The sequence below is a fragment of the Trichomycterus rosablanca genome, chromosome 3 (assembly GCF_030014385.1).
Source record: "Trichomycterus rosablanca isolate fTriRos1 chromosome 3, fTriRos1.hap1, whole genome shotgun sequence".
In the NCBI taxonomy this organism is placed as follows: Eukaryota; Metazoa; Chordata; class Actinopteri; order Siluriformes; family Trichomycteridae; genus Trichomycterus; species Trichomycterus rosablanca.
Genome location: NC_085990.1, coordinates 11,751,810 through 11,764,606, shown reverse-complemented (window position 1 = coordinate 11,764,606; position 12,797 = coordinate 11,751,810). Strand labels below are relative to the sequence as shown.

The 12,797-nt window shown below is 38.3% G+C and overlaps 1 protein-coding gene across 1 annotated transcript; it reads left to right on the top strand.

Moving 5' to 3' along the window:
* The first annotated feature begins 4,627 nt into the window (after positions 1-4,627).
* Positions 4,628-10,521, top strand: LOC134310083 (endonuclease domain-containing 1 protein-like). Its single transcript, XM_062991599.1, has 2 exons — positions 4,628-4,903; positions 9,861-10,521. The coding sequence occupies exons 1-2, from the start codon at positions 4,628-4,630 to the stop codon at positions 10,482-10,484; spliced, it is 900 nt and encodes a 299-aa protein (XP_062847669.1). The 3' UTR covers positions 10,485-10,521.
* Positions 10,522-12,797: the final 2,276 nt, after the last annotated feature.

Genomic DNA, 12,797 nt, shown 5'->3' with positions numbered 1-12,797 from the left:
AGTGTCCTCACAGCTGATAACAATGAATGCTGATTAGCGTTGGGACTCTGGGGAGTGTAGTTCTCAAAACTACAATAGCGATGGCCCACGGCTTCCTTTGCTGGTTATAGAGGCTGAGGTGAATCTGGGCATTACAAAAATAATGTACAGTATAAGCAATCAGGCTCAGTGTTCATAGAGCGCTAAAAATACATAAATTCTAACAAATCCAAACTGTTCACAGAGTGGAACTGTTATAACATTATTATTCAGATATATTTTAGTTAATAATAATACTAATAACCAATTTAACAGATTCCATTAGTCCTGTAATTAAAAAACCTATAGAATATTATATTATGTTTGAGGATCTGAAATCTAAAATAATAAATGAAATCAGATAATAGTACATAGCTTTATGACCCAGAAACTAGTGGATACCAATGTTGGTATTGGTATCGGATCGATACTAGTGTGATGGGATCGATACTTTAGTTTTACTTTTCTCCGCTACATTCAGCACATTTCTCCCATTTCGGCAGAAAGTAAAGACGTAAAGTAGTAAAGAAGTAAAGTGTTTGTACAGACTCCTCTGCTCCTTTCACATCTTACATGCTCACCTCGCTCCTCCCCTCCTGCTCTGCTGTGTTTTGTTGTGGTATACCGTCACCTTATGGTGTTTAAATCCTCACAGACATCAGTACATTGGTAGGCATTGGAGGATTGTAAGTTTTTAAATACTTTGCTTTGCAGATACAGAAATTGGGGCAATTTTACGGAAATAATAGTGTAAACTATACGTACGTAAAGTACGGACGCACCTTAAGCACTTTGCGCACCCTAAGCAAATAAATCGGAGCATGCGCAGTGAGGCTCTTATTCCGTGTGTTCGATTTTTTATTTTAAATTAACAAGGACTCATGTATTTGGTCACTATTAAAAATTTACCCTGCAAACACAACTACGTGGTATGAGTTAGCCGCTTGGTGATGATACGCCATAATGGTAACGCTGTGAGAAAGTAAAGCACCAGAAACAAGAAATCTGATCGCTTTATACATCTGAATTTATCTACAACCCTACTGAAAGCAGCTACTTACAAAAAAATTATGTAATACAATAATACACCTAAAAGTCATGAAAATTCATTCAGATTTAGCAATTTGATGATGCATCTACCTTAATTTTTAAAAAGTATCGGTATCGGATCTGTATTTAGTTGGTATCGGATCGATACAAAATTTTGCAGTACCGCACACCACTACCAGAAACCTAGATTTAAATGTGTTCTGTTTACAGTTTTGTTTAGTATTAAGTGACGAGGAGCAGTGGCTCAGTGGGACACTGTCGCCTCACAGCAAGAAGCTCCGGGGTATAATCCCCAGGTGAAGTGGTCCTTTCTGAGTGGAGTTTGCATGTTCTAGTGTGCAAGTTAAGTAATGTCTAATGAAAACTTGAGTTAGCATAACTTAAAACATTAAGTTATTACACCTAAAAGGCAAGTTGATTAAACTTTCTTTTTTTGTTATACCAACTGCTTTTCCCAATAATTCTACTTATTATCTTGAGCTCAATTGAAAAAAAAAATTGATTTCTTCTTAGTTTTCATGTTAATTACATTTTAAATATCAATTAGAAATGTTTGTAGAAAGACAGAATAATAAAATTATTTTTCTTTTATTTCACTTCAGAAGTATTTACTTAAAATACAACATGTCAAGAAAACATCTTTAAAACTGTACAAACTGTATATAAAGTTCTGATGAAAGCACAAACAGCTCTTCACAGTAACATGAACCTGTACTCAGTTTCACACAGCAAGCTGATTTCTTAACGTTTGGCTGCAGCTCTCTAAAACAAAACAAAGAAACAAGAAATACTGGTATTAATATCAGCGTTAATACCATTCATTTAAAGAATTAAAGTAAAGCAGCCCAGCACACTATTTGCTTCGTCTGAAGGCTAGCATGCTAGCATGTAGCCTAAATACGGCAAATAAAGCAGCGCTGTTTGATTATTTGTTTAGTGTCAACCTTAAGATAATTTATTTTAAACAAAATTGTTAAGTAAAGTACAACACTTACCAACATTAGACTGGAGTTGGGTTAACGGAAGATGAAAAAGCCCCATGAGACTGGCGTACATGCTAGTCAAAAATAGCACAGTCAGGAAGAAAATGTTCGTCGACTTAGTTTAACAAAGGTTCCACTTCACAAAAGACATTCAAGAAAGACAAGTTTACTTTTGGAAAAAAGCCTAAAATGAAAAGTCATTTGCAACAACAGGTTACAAAAGTTAAAACAAATGGCTACCCGAACACAAGAACATTATTTTTGCCTGATTCACCAACAGCAAGCTGAAAAAAGGCTGGACTTACACGTAAATGATGGGCATTGTTCTGTTTAATTACCTTAATTAAACTTTTTTAAGTTAATTAGATTGAAAAGTAATTAATTTTGTTTATTAAACTTAAATCTTTTAGCACATTTAAATGTGTACTCAAATGACTACAATGCACTCTGCATTTAGTAGAGCAAGAAAACTTAAATAATGTTGTACTAAAAATGTTTGATTAGATATAAAGTCTGGGCTTACAGTGTACCGTTTCTGTCATGAATGTAACCAAAGTGTAAAAACATGACGTTAAAATCCTAATAAATTAATTAATAGTATTAAATAGTATGTTGCTCTGTGATATACTGGCGACCTGTCCAGGGTGGTTCCTGAATATCGCCCAGTAAACTGTAAAGCGGTAGTAAAACATACAGTGAATGAATGAATTAATAATTATCACTGTACTGTACTACATTCAGACTGTATGTTTAGATGGTTGGTTTCATTGTGAATAGCAGTAATTTAGCACATGACCTGCTCGTTTGCATAATCGGCAGTTCAGTTTCACAATGAGTTCTTACAGATGGAGAGGGAGACTGGAAAGCGAAAATGAGCAGAATAGTAATAAATGCTGCATGGTTGCCAGATCGAATCTATCTGCTTTAATGTGTATTACATGCTAAATTTAATAATAGCCAAACATTTTAAAATTCTTTCTAATCATGTTTTTATGTAGGTAACTTTAAAAAAGCTAAGAGACTGGTCCAGAGTAAGACACATCATAATGCTTTTATTCTAATTTAATATCAGCTGGATTAGATAGTAACATTAACTAAACATTACCAATTTTCTGATCATTTTTTGATAAGATCATCAAAAAGATTCGTATCCAAAGTGAGTGGAAACAAAAATTAACCACCATATTTGATTATATTTAATATACTTCCAGTGCATGTAGCCAGTTCAGATTTACACACATAATGTCTACTGACTTTTTTATTTGAGCAAAAGTATATAAATCTTTTACTGCATAGCCAATGTTGACTGTTGAAGTTCAATTCTGACTAATCAGTTTCTCTAGGCAATGCAAGCCCTTGTTTTATTAAAAAAAAAACAGATATGGTTTATTTTGGATTTATGCTTGGGGTTTATCTTTTGTAAAAGCATCCAAATTTAAGTCCTTGACTTTTTAGAATATATTTTCTGCTAACATGTACAGTACATTTGCTCAATCTATTTATTTATTAGCATTTTAACGTCATGTTTTACACACTTTGGTTACATTCATGGCAGAGAGGGCGGCACGGTGGCTAAGTGGGTAGCACTGTCGCCTCACAGCAAGAAGGTCCTGGGTTTGATCCCCAGGTTGTGCGGTCCGGGTCCTTTCTGTGTTTAGCTTGCATGTTCTCCCCGTGTCAACGTGGGTCTCCTCCGGGTGCTCCGGTTTCCTCCCACAGTCCAAAAACATGCAAATGAGGTAAACTGGAGACATTAAATTGTCCATGACTGTGTTTGATACAACCTTGTGAACTGATGAATCTTGTGTAATGAGTAACTACAGTTCCTGTCAAGAATGTAACCAAAGTGTAAAACATGACGTTAAAATCCTAATAAACGAATAAACAAATCATGGCAGAGATGGTAGTTACTCATCACACAAGATTCATCAGTTCACAAATTTTAATGTTAAACACAGTCATGGACAGTTTTGTATCTCTAATTCACCTCACCTGGGAGGAAACCGGAGCCCCCGGAGGAAACCCACACAGACACAGGGAGAACATACAAACTCCACACAGGAAGGACCCTGACTGCCCCACCTGGGTATTGAACCCAGAAGCTTCTTGCTGTGAGGTGACAGTGCTACCCACTGAGCCATCAGTCTCATTTTTCCTTTGATTACATAAAATGTATTAGTGCAATTTGCAAAAATGCAGCTGTAGCTGGGAGAGATCTTTAGGATCCTTAAAGATCTTAAAAGAACAACTAATAGACCAGTGCATTCCACATGCTTGCTCAAAAAAGAAATGTCCCCAGCAAACAGCAGAAACCTAAAACTGAGCTACCACAGTGTATGGGGCAACCTGAACACAACCCACTAATATGTAGTCTTTGTCATGAGATCCCTGTTTGAGGAACCGTTATTTTAGAGCGTAGTTCTTTTTAGCTAGGTTTACAAATAGGCTTTAAACATTATCTGGCAACCCTGAATTTGCATTACTCAATGTTGGTTGTTTCCTTTAAATACAAAGCACTAAGGCGCACTTGTTACTCTCACACATTCGCTTAGAAGATTCGCTTGTCAAGATAAAGAATGATGCAGTGCATTGGTTCGATGCTGCTGCTGCTGGCTGCGCAGCTCCAGTTGTGCGGCGGTGATGTTGGGGATTTCTCTCCATGTTTGAACTACTTTTACCAGGGCTGGCCACCCAAAGGCATCGAGGGTACTCCGATCTGTCAGCGGTACAACAATCTGTACCATTTCGCCACGCTGTACAGCCGGGAGCGGCGCACCCCCTGGTGTTCAGGGTACATCTTCACCGCTCCCAAAGGGAAGAGACCGAGAGGAGAGTGGAAGTACGAACCACAGGTAAGATCAGCACCTTGTCTCCCTGTGCACCCTCCTTTGTCCGAAGCCACGTCCACCTGTGTGCTTAGTGGCCAAGCAGTAGCCTAGTGGTTAAGGTACTGGACTAGTAACCAGAAGGTCGCTGGTTCAAGCCTCACCACTGCCAGGTTGCCGCTGTTGGGCCCTTGAGCAAGGCCCTTAACCCTCAATTGCTCACACTGTATACTGTAACTGTAATGTAAGTCGCTTTGGATACGGTGGCTAAGTGGGTAGCACTGTTGCCTCACAGCAAGAAGGTCCTGGGTTCGATCCCTCAGTGTGGCGGTCCAGGTCCTTTCTGTGTGTAGTTTGCATGTTCTCCCCGTGTCTGCGTGGGTTTACTCCGGGTGCTCCGGTTTCCTCCCACAGTCCAAAGACATGCATGTGAGTTGAATTGGAGATACAAAATCGACTGTTCGATATAACCTTACACCTAACTCATGAACCATGTGTAATGAGTAACTATCGTTCTCATGAATGTAGGGACAGTGGTAGCCTAGTGGGTAGAGCCTTGGGCTACCGGAAGATTGGCGGTTCAAATCTTCACTAAGCATCCACTGTTGGGTCCTTGAGCAAGGCCCTTAACCCTGTCTGCTCCAGGGGCACCGTAAGGTGGCTGACCCTGCGCTCCAAACAAGCTGGGATATGCGAAGAAAGAATTTCATTGTACTGTACATCTGTATATGTATATATGACAAATAAAGTATATCTTCTTCTAACCAAAGTGTAAAACATGACGTTAAAATCCTAATAAACAAACAACAGTCACTTAACAGGTACATATACATTACCAGGATCTGGATTAAATCCCCACCATAGTTTACTGTTTGTGGGTAATTTAATATGTTCTCCAGTGTCCATGTCAGTACTCCATATTCTCCCACCTTTTAAAAATATCCAAATGTTTATTTGTCTGTTTTAAATTTCCCCAATTGTAACTGAGTGTGCTGCTGAATTGGTACCCATTCCAGACACAGGACCCACCACAAACCTGACCAGGTAGAAGTGCTTATTAAAATTGAATGATTAAACGAATGATTCCTGGCTCCATTCTTTGTAAATACACTGCAGGGTTTTGTACATAGGATAGCACAGTGCCATGGCTGAAGAAATGACATAGCCATGGATTGCACACTGCGGGGGACCAACTCTATTCAGGGGCTTCCTGTCATTCTAAAATATTTGATAATCCTTTAACACATGAAATTAACTGTTTTTATTTATTTATTTTTTTACATTTTATAACTATTGTTTTTATTTATGCACAAGTACACTTGGGAGGGCAGCGGAGACATCTTTTCTATTCTGCTCTCCTCTTGACCTATCTTCTTCTCTCTAGCCCTCTCTTCTCCTCTCCTCTGGTCCTATATTCTGATCTCCTCTTCGATATTTGCTCCTATTCTCACTCACCTTAATGTCACCTGATTTTATTTCCCTGTCAGCATCCTTGCACTCTCTCGCTCCCCTCTCTATCATCTCTGATTGAATCAGTATGCATATGAAAGAAATATTACCAATAAACAACTGGTATTTCTTACCATGATGTTCAGAATTGGTGTATTGACCATGTCTGATCTGACTGGCAACTGTTATATCAGGAAACATGACTCATCTTTTGTGCTACTGTATTTTTCTATCATCTGCTATGACTTGTACTCATTTTTTCTTCTACTTTCAATTTACTTACTTTTTTTCTAAGGCTACCGAAAAAACAACAACTGGTGAATGTCACCACCACCCATCTTCTTGCTCGTAATGACTCACTGTGAATGAAAGCTGACTGTAAAAAATAAAGTACTTGCACTTTAATTAAATACTACTACTGCTATTTATCATATACACATACAGCTACACAGGAGACTACATGATTATGCAAAAAATAAAAGCTTCTACCATTACTTTAATGAGATGTTATGTGGGTTTTCTAACAAATACAATGTAAAGACACTATTGAGACTATTGTTGGTCGCGCTTACAAGTTAACTTAGCTATGAGTTGCACTTTCAAATGGGCCCCATTTGTTTCAATACAATTACTGACACTTTTAGCAAAATGTTATTTATTTCCAGATTTACAGTTCCAGCACAAAAAGAAAAATAGACATTAACATTTCTTTTTTATGTTTTAAGTCAGAGCAGTTATAAAGGCTTAGCTGAAGTGAAGTGAAGTGCTGGTGGCACCAGTGGCGTAACTACAGGGGGTGCAGATGCACTGGGGTCCATGGCAGGGGGGGGCCCCTCCACGACATGAACTCAATCACCCACCTTACTGCCCTCCGTTGGCTGCACGTATTATGGCAAGTCAAAAAGGAAATGTATAGCAAACACTGATATATATGAAATAAAACTGATTGATATATATAATTTTTTTTGCCCTGGGGCCCATGAGCTCCTATTTACGCCACTGGGTGGTACAGTGTTACAATAATAAGTGTCCCATCAACAACTGATGGGTTGTAAAATTTCATAAAGCTAGTGAGTGGAATATTTGTACGTTTTACACTGGTATATTGGGGGGAGTATTTGAGAATATCTGAATATTAGAATTTTGTGGTATTTGAGTATATCTGAATATTGTGATTGATGTGGGCTTAAATAGGTGCTGCGTACTAACATTGGACCTGGGGGGGGGGGGCTTCTATCTTTCCATATGTGCATGGGTTTTCTACAGGTACTTCAGCTAGCTTCCACTTCCCAAAAACAAGCCAGTAAAGTAATGGACTGCTTTTTATTGCCACTATGTAGATGTGTGATTGTTGCCCTATCCAGGGTGTATTTCCACCTCTGCTGCCAGACCCACATCAATTCCGACAAAAAGCAAGGGGTTTGTAAAAATGAATGATGTTCTGTACATGCTATCACCCATGTAATGTCACCCACAGCAAAACCACTCATGCTACTTACTACATGACACTTTACCAATATAGATTATCACTGTATTGTGTAGGTTATTGGTTCCAGTGTTACTAAGCACACCCAAAAATGATAAAAAGAAAGAGGGAAGTGAGCCTGATTGTGGAGCGGAACTTGCCTGTGGTTTACCACACACAAAAAATTAAAACAGTGTTACATTACTTTGTCACCTACTTCTATCCCCTCACGCTTCCTACACCACTGTAAGGGGCCTTGTCTATTCTGTTGAGTTTTTTATGACTCAATCAGCCCATGCACAAGTGCCTGTGGTCAGCATTACTGTTTTTGTTCTGTTTTTGTTAGAATTAACAGATTTTTTTTGCTTTCAGTGTTAATCTAAGATGTGTTTCGTATTATTACCAGAGGAGTGTAAAAAAGCCAAGAATTAGCTTTTAAAATGTCACAAAAGCTTCTGTCGAATTTCTTTACCAGCTGTATTACTCCGTGAATCAATTATTTATCTTTACTAAACACTGTAGAGAACTTACCTGAAAAATGTATATTGCCCTTATGCATAGTGAGGAGGATAGTTAGAGAGGCTAAAATTTCATTTAAAGATTTGTATAACATTGTAGCATTTTGGAGTCACCGAATCTTTAAGTCCGCTCTGAAACTACTCTATGTAACTGTCTGAAAAGTTGTTAATTAAGGAACTAACTGTAAATAAGTATTCATGTGCAAAGTCTGTTTTACCAGGTAATTCTTTGTTAAAGCCACATAGCTGAAATACAGAAAGCGAAGTGTTTTGTAAACCTGATATTTCACTGCTGATTTCCTTTTAAATGATGTGTCAACTTTTGCACCAATGTACACTTGCAAACCTTGCAAAATCTGGTTGATGTCACACGCAGATCCTCTGAAACGACCCGACTATCATAAACAACTGCAAACATCACAATGAAGCAGTTAAGCAGCGGTACCCAGCAACAATTCTGTAGACTTATATGCATACCTTTTGTGTGTCTGTATGACTTAAAGTGATATTATGGTACAGTTTGGTATGATGTTTTTATCAGTCCCCATATTAAATGTTTGTTTGTTTGTTTATTAGGATTTTAATGTCATGTTTTACACTTTTACATTCATGAAAGGAACGGTAGTTACTCGTTACACAAGGTTCATCAGTTCACAAGGTTACATCAAACACAGTCATGGACAATTTAGCATTTCCAGTTCACCTCACTCGCACACAGTCTTTGGACTGTGGGAGGAAACCAGAGCACCCGGAGTAAACCCACGCAGACACGGGAAGAACATGCAAACTCCACACAGAAAGGACCCAGACCGCTCCACCTGGGGATCGAACCCAGGACCTTCTTGCTGTGAGGCAACAGTGCTACCCACTTAGCCACCATACCCCCCCCCCCCCCCCCCCCCCCGCCCGCCCACCCACCATATTAAATGAGTTATACTTATTAATGAATGTACAAATCGGGAATGCCCTTATATGTTCTAATAACTTATAAAAAACACACAACATCTATCATTTTAGCTGTGTTCACACAGAATGTCAAATATGTGCAATACCCATGGTGCCTTTAGTATTCTGACACACTATGTGGTAAACAGTATGCAATCAGATGCAGCTGTTTACCGCTACAGCATTACCATTTCAACTAGTTAACTTGGTCTTACATTTAATTTTTTTATTACTTTCATGTCAAGCCATTCTATAATAATTGCAATGTATTGCTAGTTACCTCATTATTCTAGTTAGCACTGATTACAGATACATACAGTTAATTGCTCAACTATTTAGAAGGAACTTGGATAAAACCTAACACTTTCTTTTATTTTTATTTATTTTGTATTGCATTTAGGGTCATGATTTATTGACTACATTTTCCACTATAGTGGTGGTAGCTTTCTTACTTCTTACATCAAGAAAATCAAGTAGTTTGTTATTAAGTGTTGTGAGTAGTGCTAATTAAAACTTAGAGATAACTAAGTTTACATCAAACTTAGTATACAGCAAGTATAATAAGCTGAACTTCACTGAGTCCTGCATTTCTTTTTCTCTATTCCAGCTAGCCAACTCTAAAGCTAATGGCAACATGGTCAAGTTCCCTGTGCCACCTCGGAAAGTGGACCAGAATGTTGTGGAGAGCCAGGCTGTCCAGGCAGACTACATCAACTCCACTTACACGCGTGGCCATTTAAACCCAAGCCAGCACCACAATGACACTGTTGACCGACGTGCCACCTTTACCTTAACCAATGTAGTGCCACAGAAAGAAGGCTCTAACAGTGGACCCTGGGCCAAACTGGAGGACTTTGTTGCCAAGATTCTAGAGGAGCACTGCCAGGGTAAGGCTTATGTGGTAACCGGCATTATTCCATATGAAAAAGACAGATGGCTAAAGGACGAAGGTAGAGTGGCTATTCCTGAGTACCTGTGGATGGCCTATTGCTGCAAGAACTACAGCTGGAAGCTTCCAGAGAACCTTAAAGATACGTTTCCAGCCTTCGCCGCCATTGGGAGAAATGATCCGAACAGCAGCCAGGAGATAGTGCCAGTGAATCCACATAGTTCGGAGAAGGAGCAAGGATATGACGTTCGTTTGATGCCACTCTCGACTCTGGAGGGCTACCTGCAGGGGCGATACAAAACACCCATCAGCGTCTTCTATGAGCAGTGTTCAGGGGCTTAACAATACTCATATTCTGCATTAAATGATGTATTAATCATTTTGGCTTTTAGCTATGCTTGACCATTTTTACTATTTCACAGAAGCAATTCAACTTCAGCTTTTTAGGAGCGCAATAAGTATGCGATTTAGGCACAGTTTAAATGATGACAGCTAATACCAGACACAGTGTGAGCTCAGATAGACAAGTTGTGCAGATCTGTTTAACTTAACACATCTATACATCTAGTCCCTCGTGTTGATTTCTAATCCTAATATTTTGTTCAGCTACAAAAGACCCCCTTTTAATTGTAAGAAAAATAGTAAAAAATAATGTTTTAATTACACATGTATATATGCAAAGTATACATTGTATGATCATATGCTCTCCTTTATCCATGTGGGTTTCTTCAGATACCTAATTACCCTCGCACCTCCTCAAACATGTCAGCGTTTGATTGGCTGCATTAAATCACCTGTGGCTTTAGATGAGTAAATGGTTGTTTGTTGACCAGTTGGTGCTGGTCCCTGTGTAACCCTAACCAGGGTGAGCGGTTAGTGTAAAAGAATGAATAAATATTTAAAGCAGATACAAGATTATAAACAGTATTTTAAACATAATTGTTATTATTAGGGTGGCAAAGTGGCACAGTCTCCCTGGTCAGCACGTGTTTCCTTCGTATACTCTGGATTTCTCACACCTCACAGAAACATGAGGTACATAGGCTGCTCTGAAGTGACACATGATGGAACTATATGAGTGAATTGGTGAGGGTGTGTTGCCCTTCAAAGAACTGGCACAGGTTTAGAGTTTATTTCTGGCCAGTGTTTTCAGGTAAAATCAATAATATGTATAAAGTAGATAGAGAAAATAAATAAACGAATTATTGTTAATTATCTAGGTTTTATCTTGTAATAAAATCAAGCTCTCCAGTAGATGTCAGTATTAGATGAAACATGAATCAACTCATTTCAATACAATTAATGGAAGTATGATATACTGTATATATATCATATACAATACAATCTGACAGCAAAACTATTTTTATTAGACTTGGCATCATATATTTAAAAAAAAGGATAATGATTTATTTTTTATATAAATAAGCCATATAAACATTTAGACTTACATGAAAAAGACTTACATTTCATTAGCAGTACATTAGTTTTAGCCTTCAAGTTGTTCCTTACTCACTGTATGTATTTTAGCCACAGTTTTTTGGGACAATGTTACTTTTTACTCAAGTTGTCAACTGTTATGTCCACCTATTGTGGTTAAGGATTAAGGTTTTAACTGTAAATGTACCTTCGATACATGTACAACTGTATTTTAGACCTCAGGAAACACTTTTGTATACCTCAGAATAGTATTAATCTAGTTTAATAATATTAATCTTATGGTTTAGTTTATAGAGGTATTTTGCACAGTCTGTGTTTTAATTAATCTTTCTCAGCAGGCTGAATTCCATTTTGACCGCTAACATTCACATACTCACATATTTAACTGTATGTAGTCTTTTCAGTTCAATTATTATTATCTATTTCATGTTTTTAAGTCACAACCATTGCTAGCATGAGTGTGATATTAATTACCTAAAATAAAATGTTACTGTTTAGATAATTTTAACTGTGTGGCAGCAGTTAAGCCATTTCCTGTTTCAGCATGTAGTGTTGTGTAGCATAAAGTGATAGCGCTGTGGTGTGTTGGGTATCTGTGTGAAAGTCCCTGGGTGTCAGCACTGCACTGTGATGCTAAGAAGAGCAGACAGCTGCTTAACCTAGCAGCTACACTCTGCTAGTCTTCCAGTTGTAGTGCGCACACACACACACACACACACACACACACACACACACACACAACCACATATATACACACAGAACCTCAGTCCAAACATATAACCAGTCAGCCATGACAACTCCACACTTTGTCTAGTGGGTATAACTTCCTCTGTAAAACTGTAACAACACAAATACATGTAGTTAGGACATGATCTAAAAAAAAATTAGAATCTGTGATTAGATTCTCTTGAACCTTTATTTAACTGATAAAAGTAAAAAGAAGGGCGCTTAGGTGGCGCAGCGTGGTAAGTCGCTAGCACACCAGCAGCGAGATTCTCAACTCCCAGGTTCGAATCTCTGCTCTGGTACCAGTTGGCTGGGCAGGCATAACTGGCTATTGCATGTAGCAGACAAATTGGCCTCCAGTCTGCTAGGGTGGAAAATGACCAAATTTAACAGAGGGGTGGGTTAGGGTAATTTGATATAGAATTCTTGCTTAAATTGGTCAAAAACTCTGTTATATGGGTTCTGGATTCATTCTGTGTGTTGCAGTATCAT

What these genes read in the sequence shown, in the direction of transcription:
- LOC134310083 (XM_062991599.1), top strand. Translation starts at nt 4,628, where the DNA reads ATGATGCAGTGCATTGGTTCGATGCTGCTGCTGCTGGCTGCGCAGCTC. An exon ending in AGTGGAAGTACGAACCACAG is followed by an intron (nt 4,904 to 9,860) that starts GTAAGATCAGCA and finishes TCTCTATTCCAG; the next exon opens with CTAGCCAACTCTAAAGCTAA.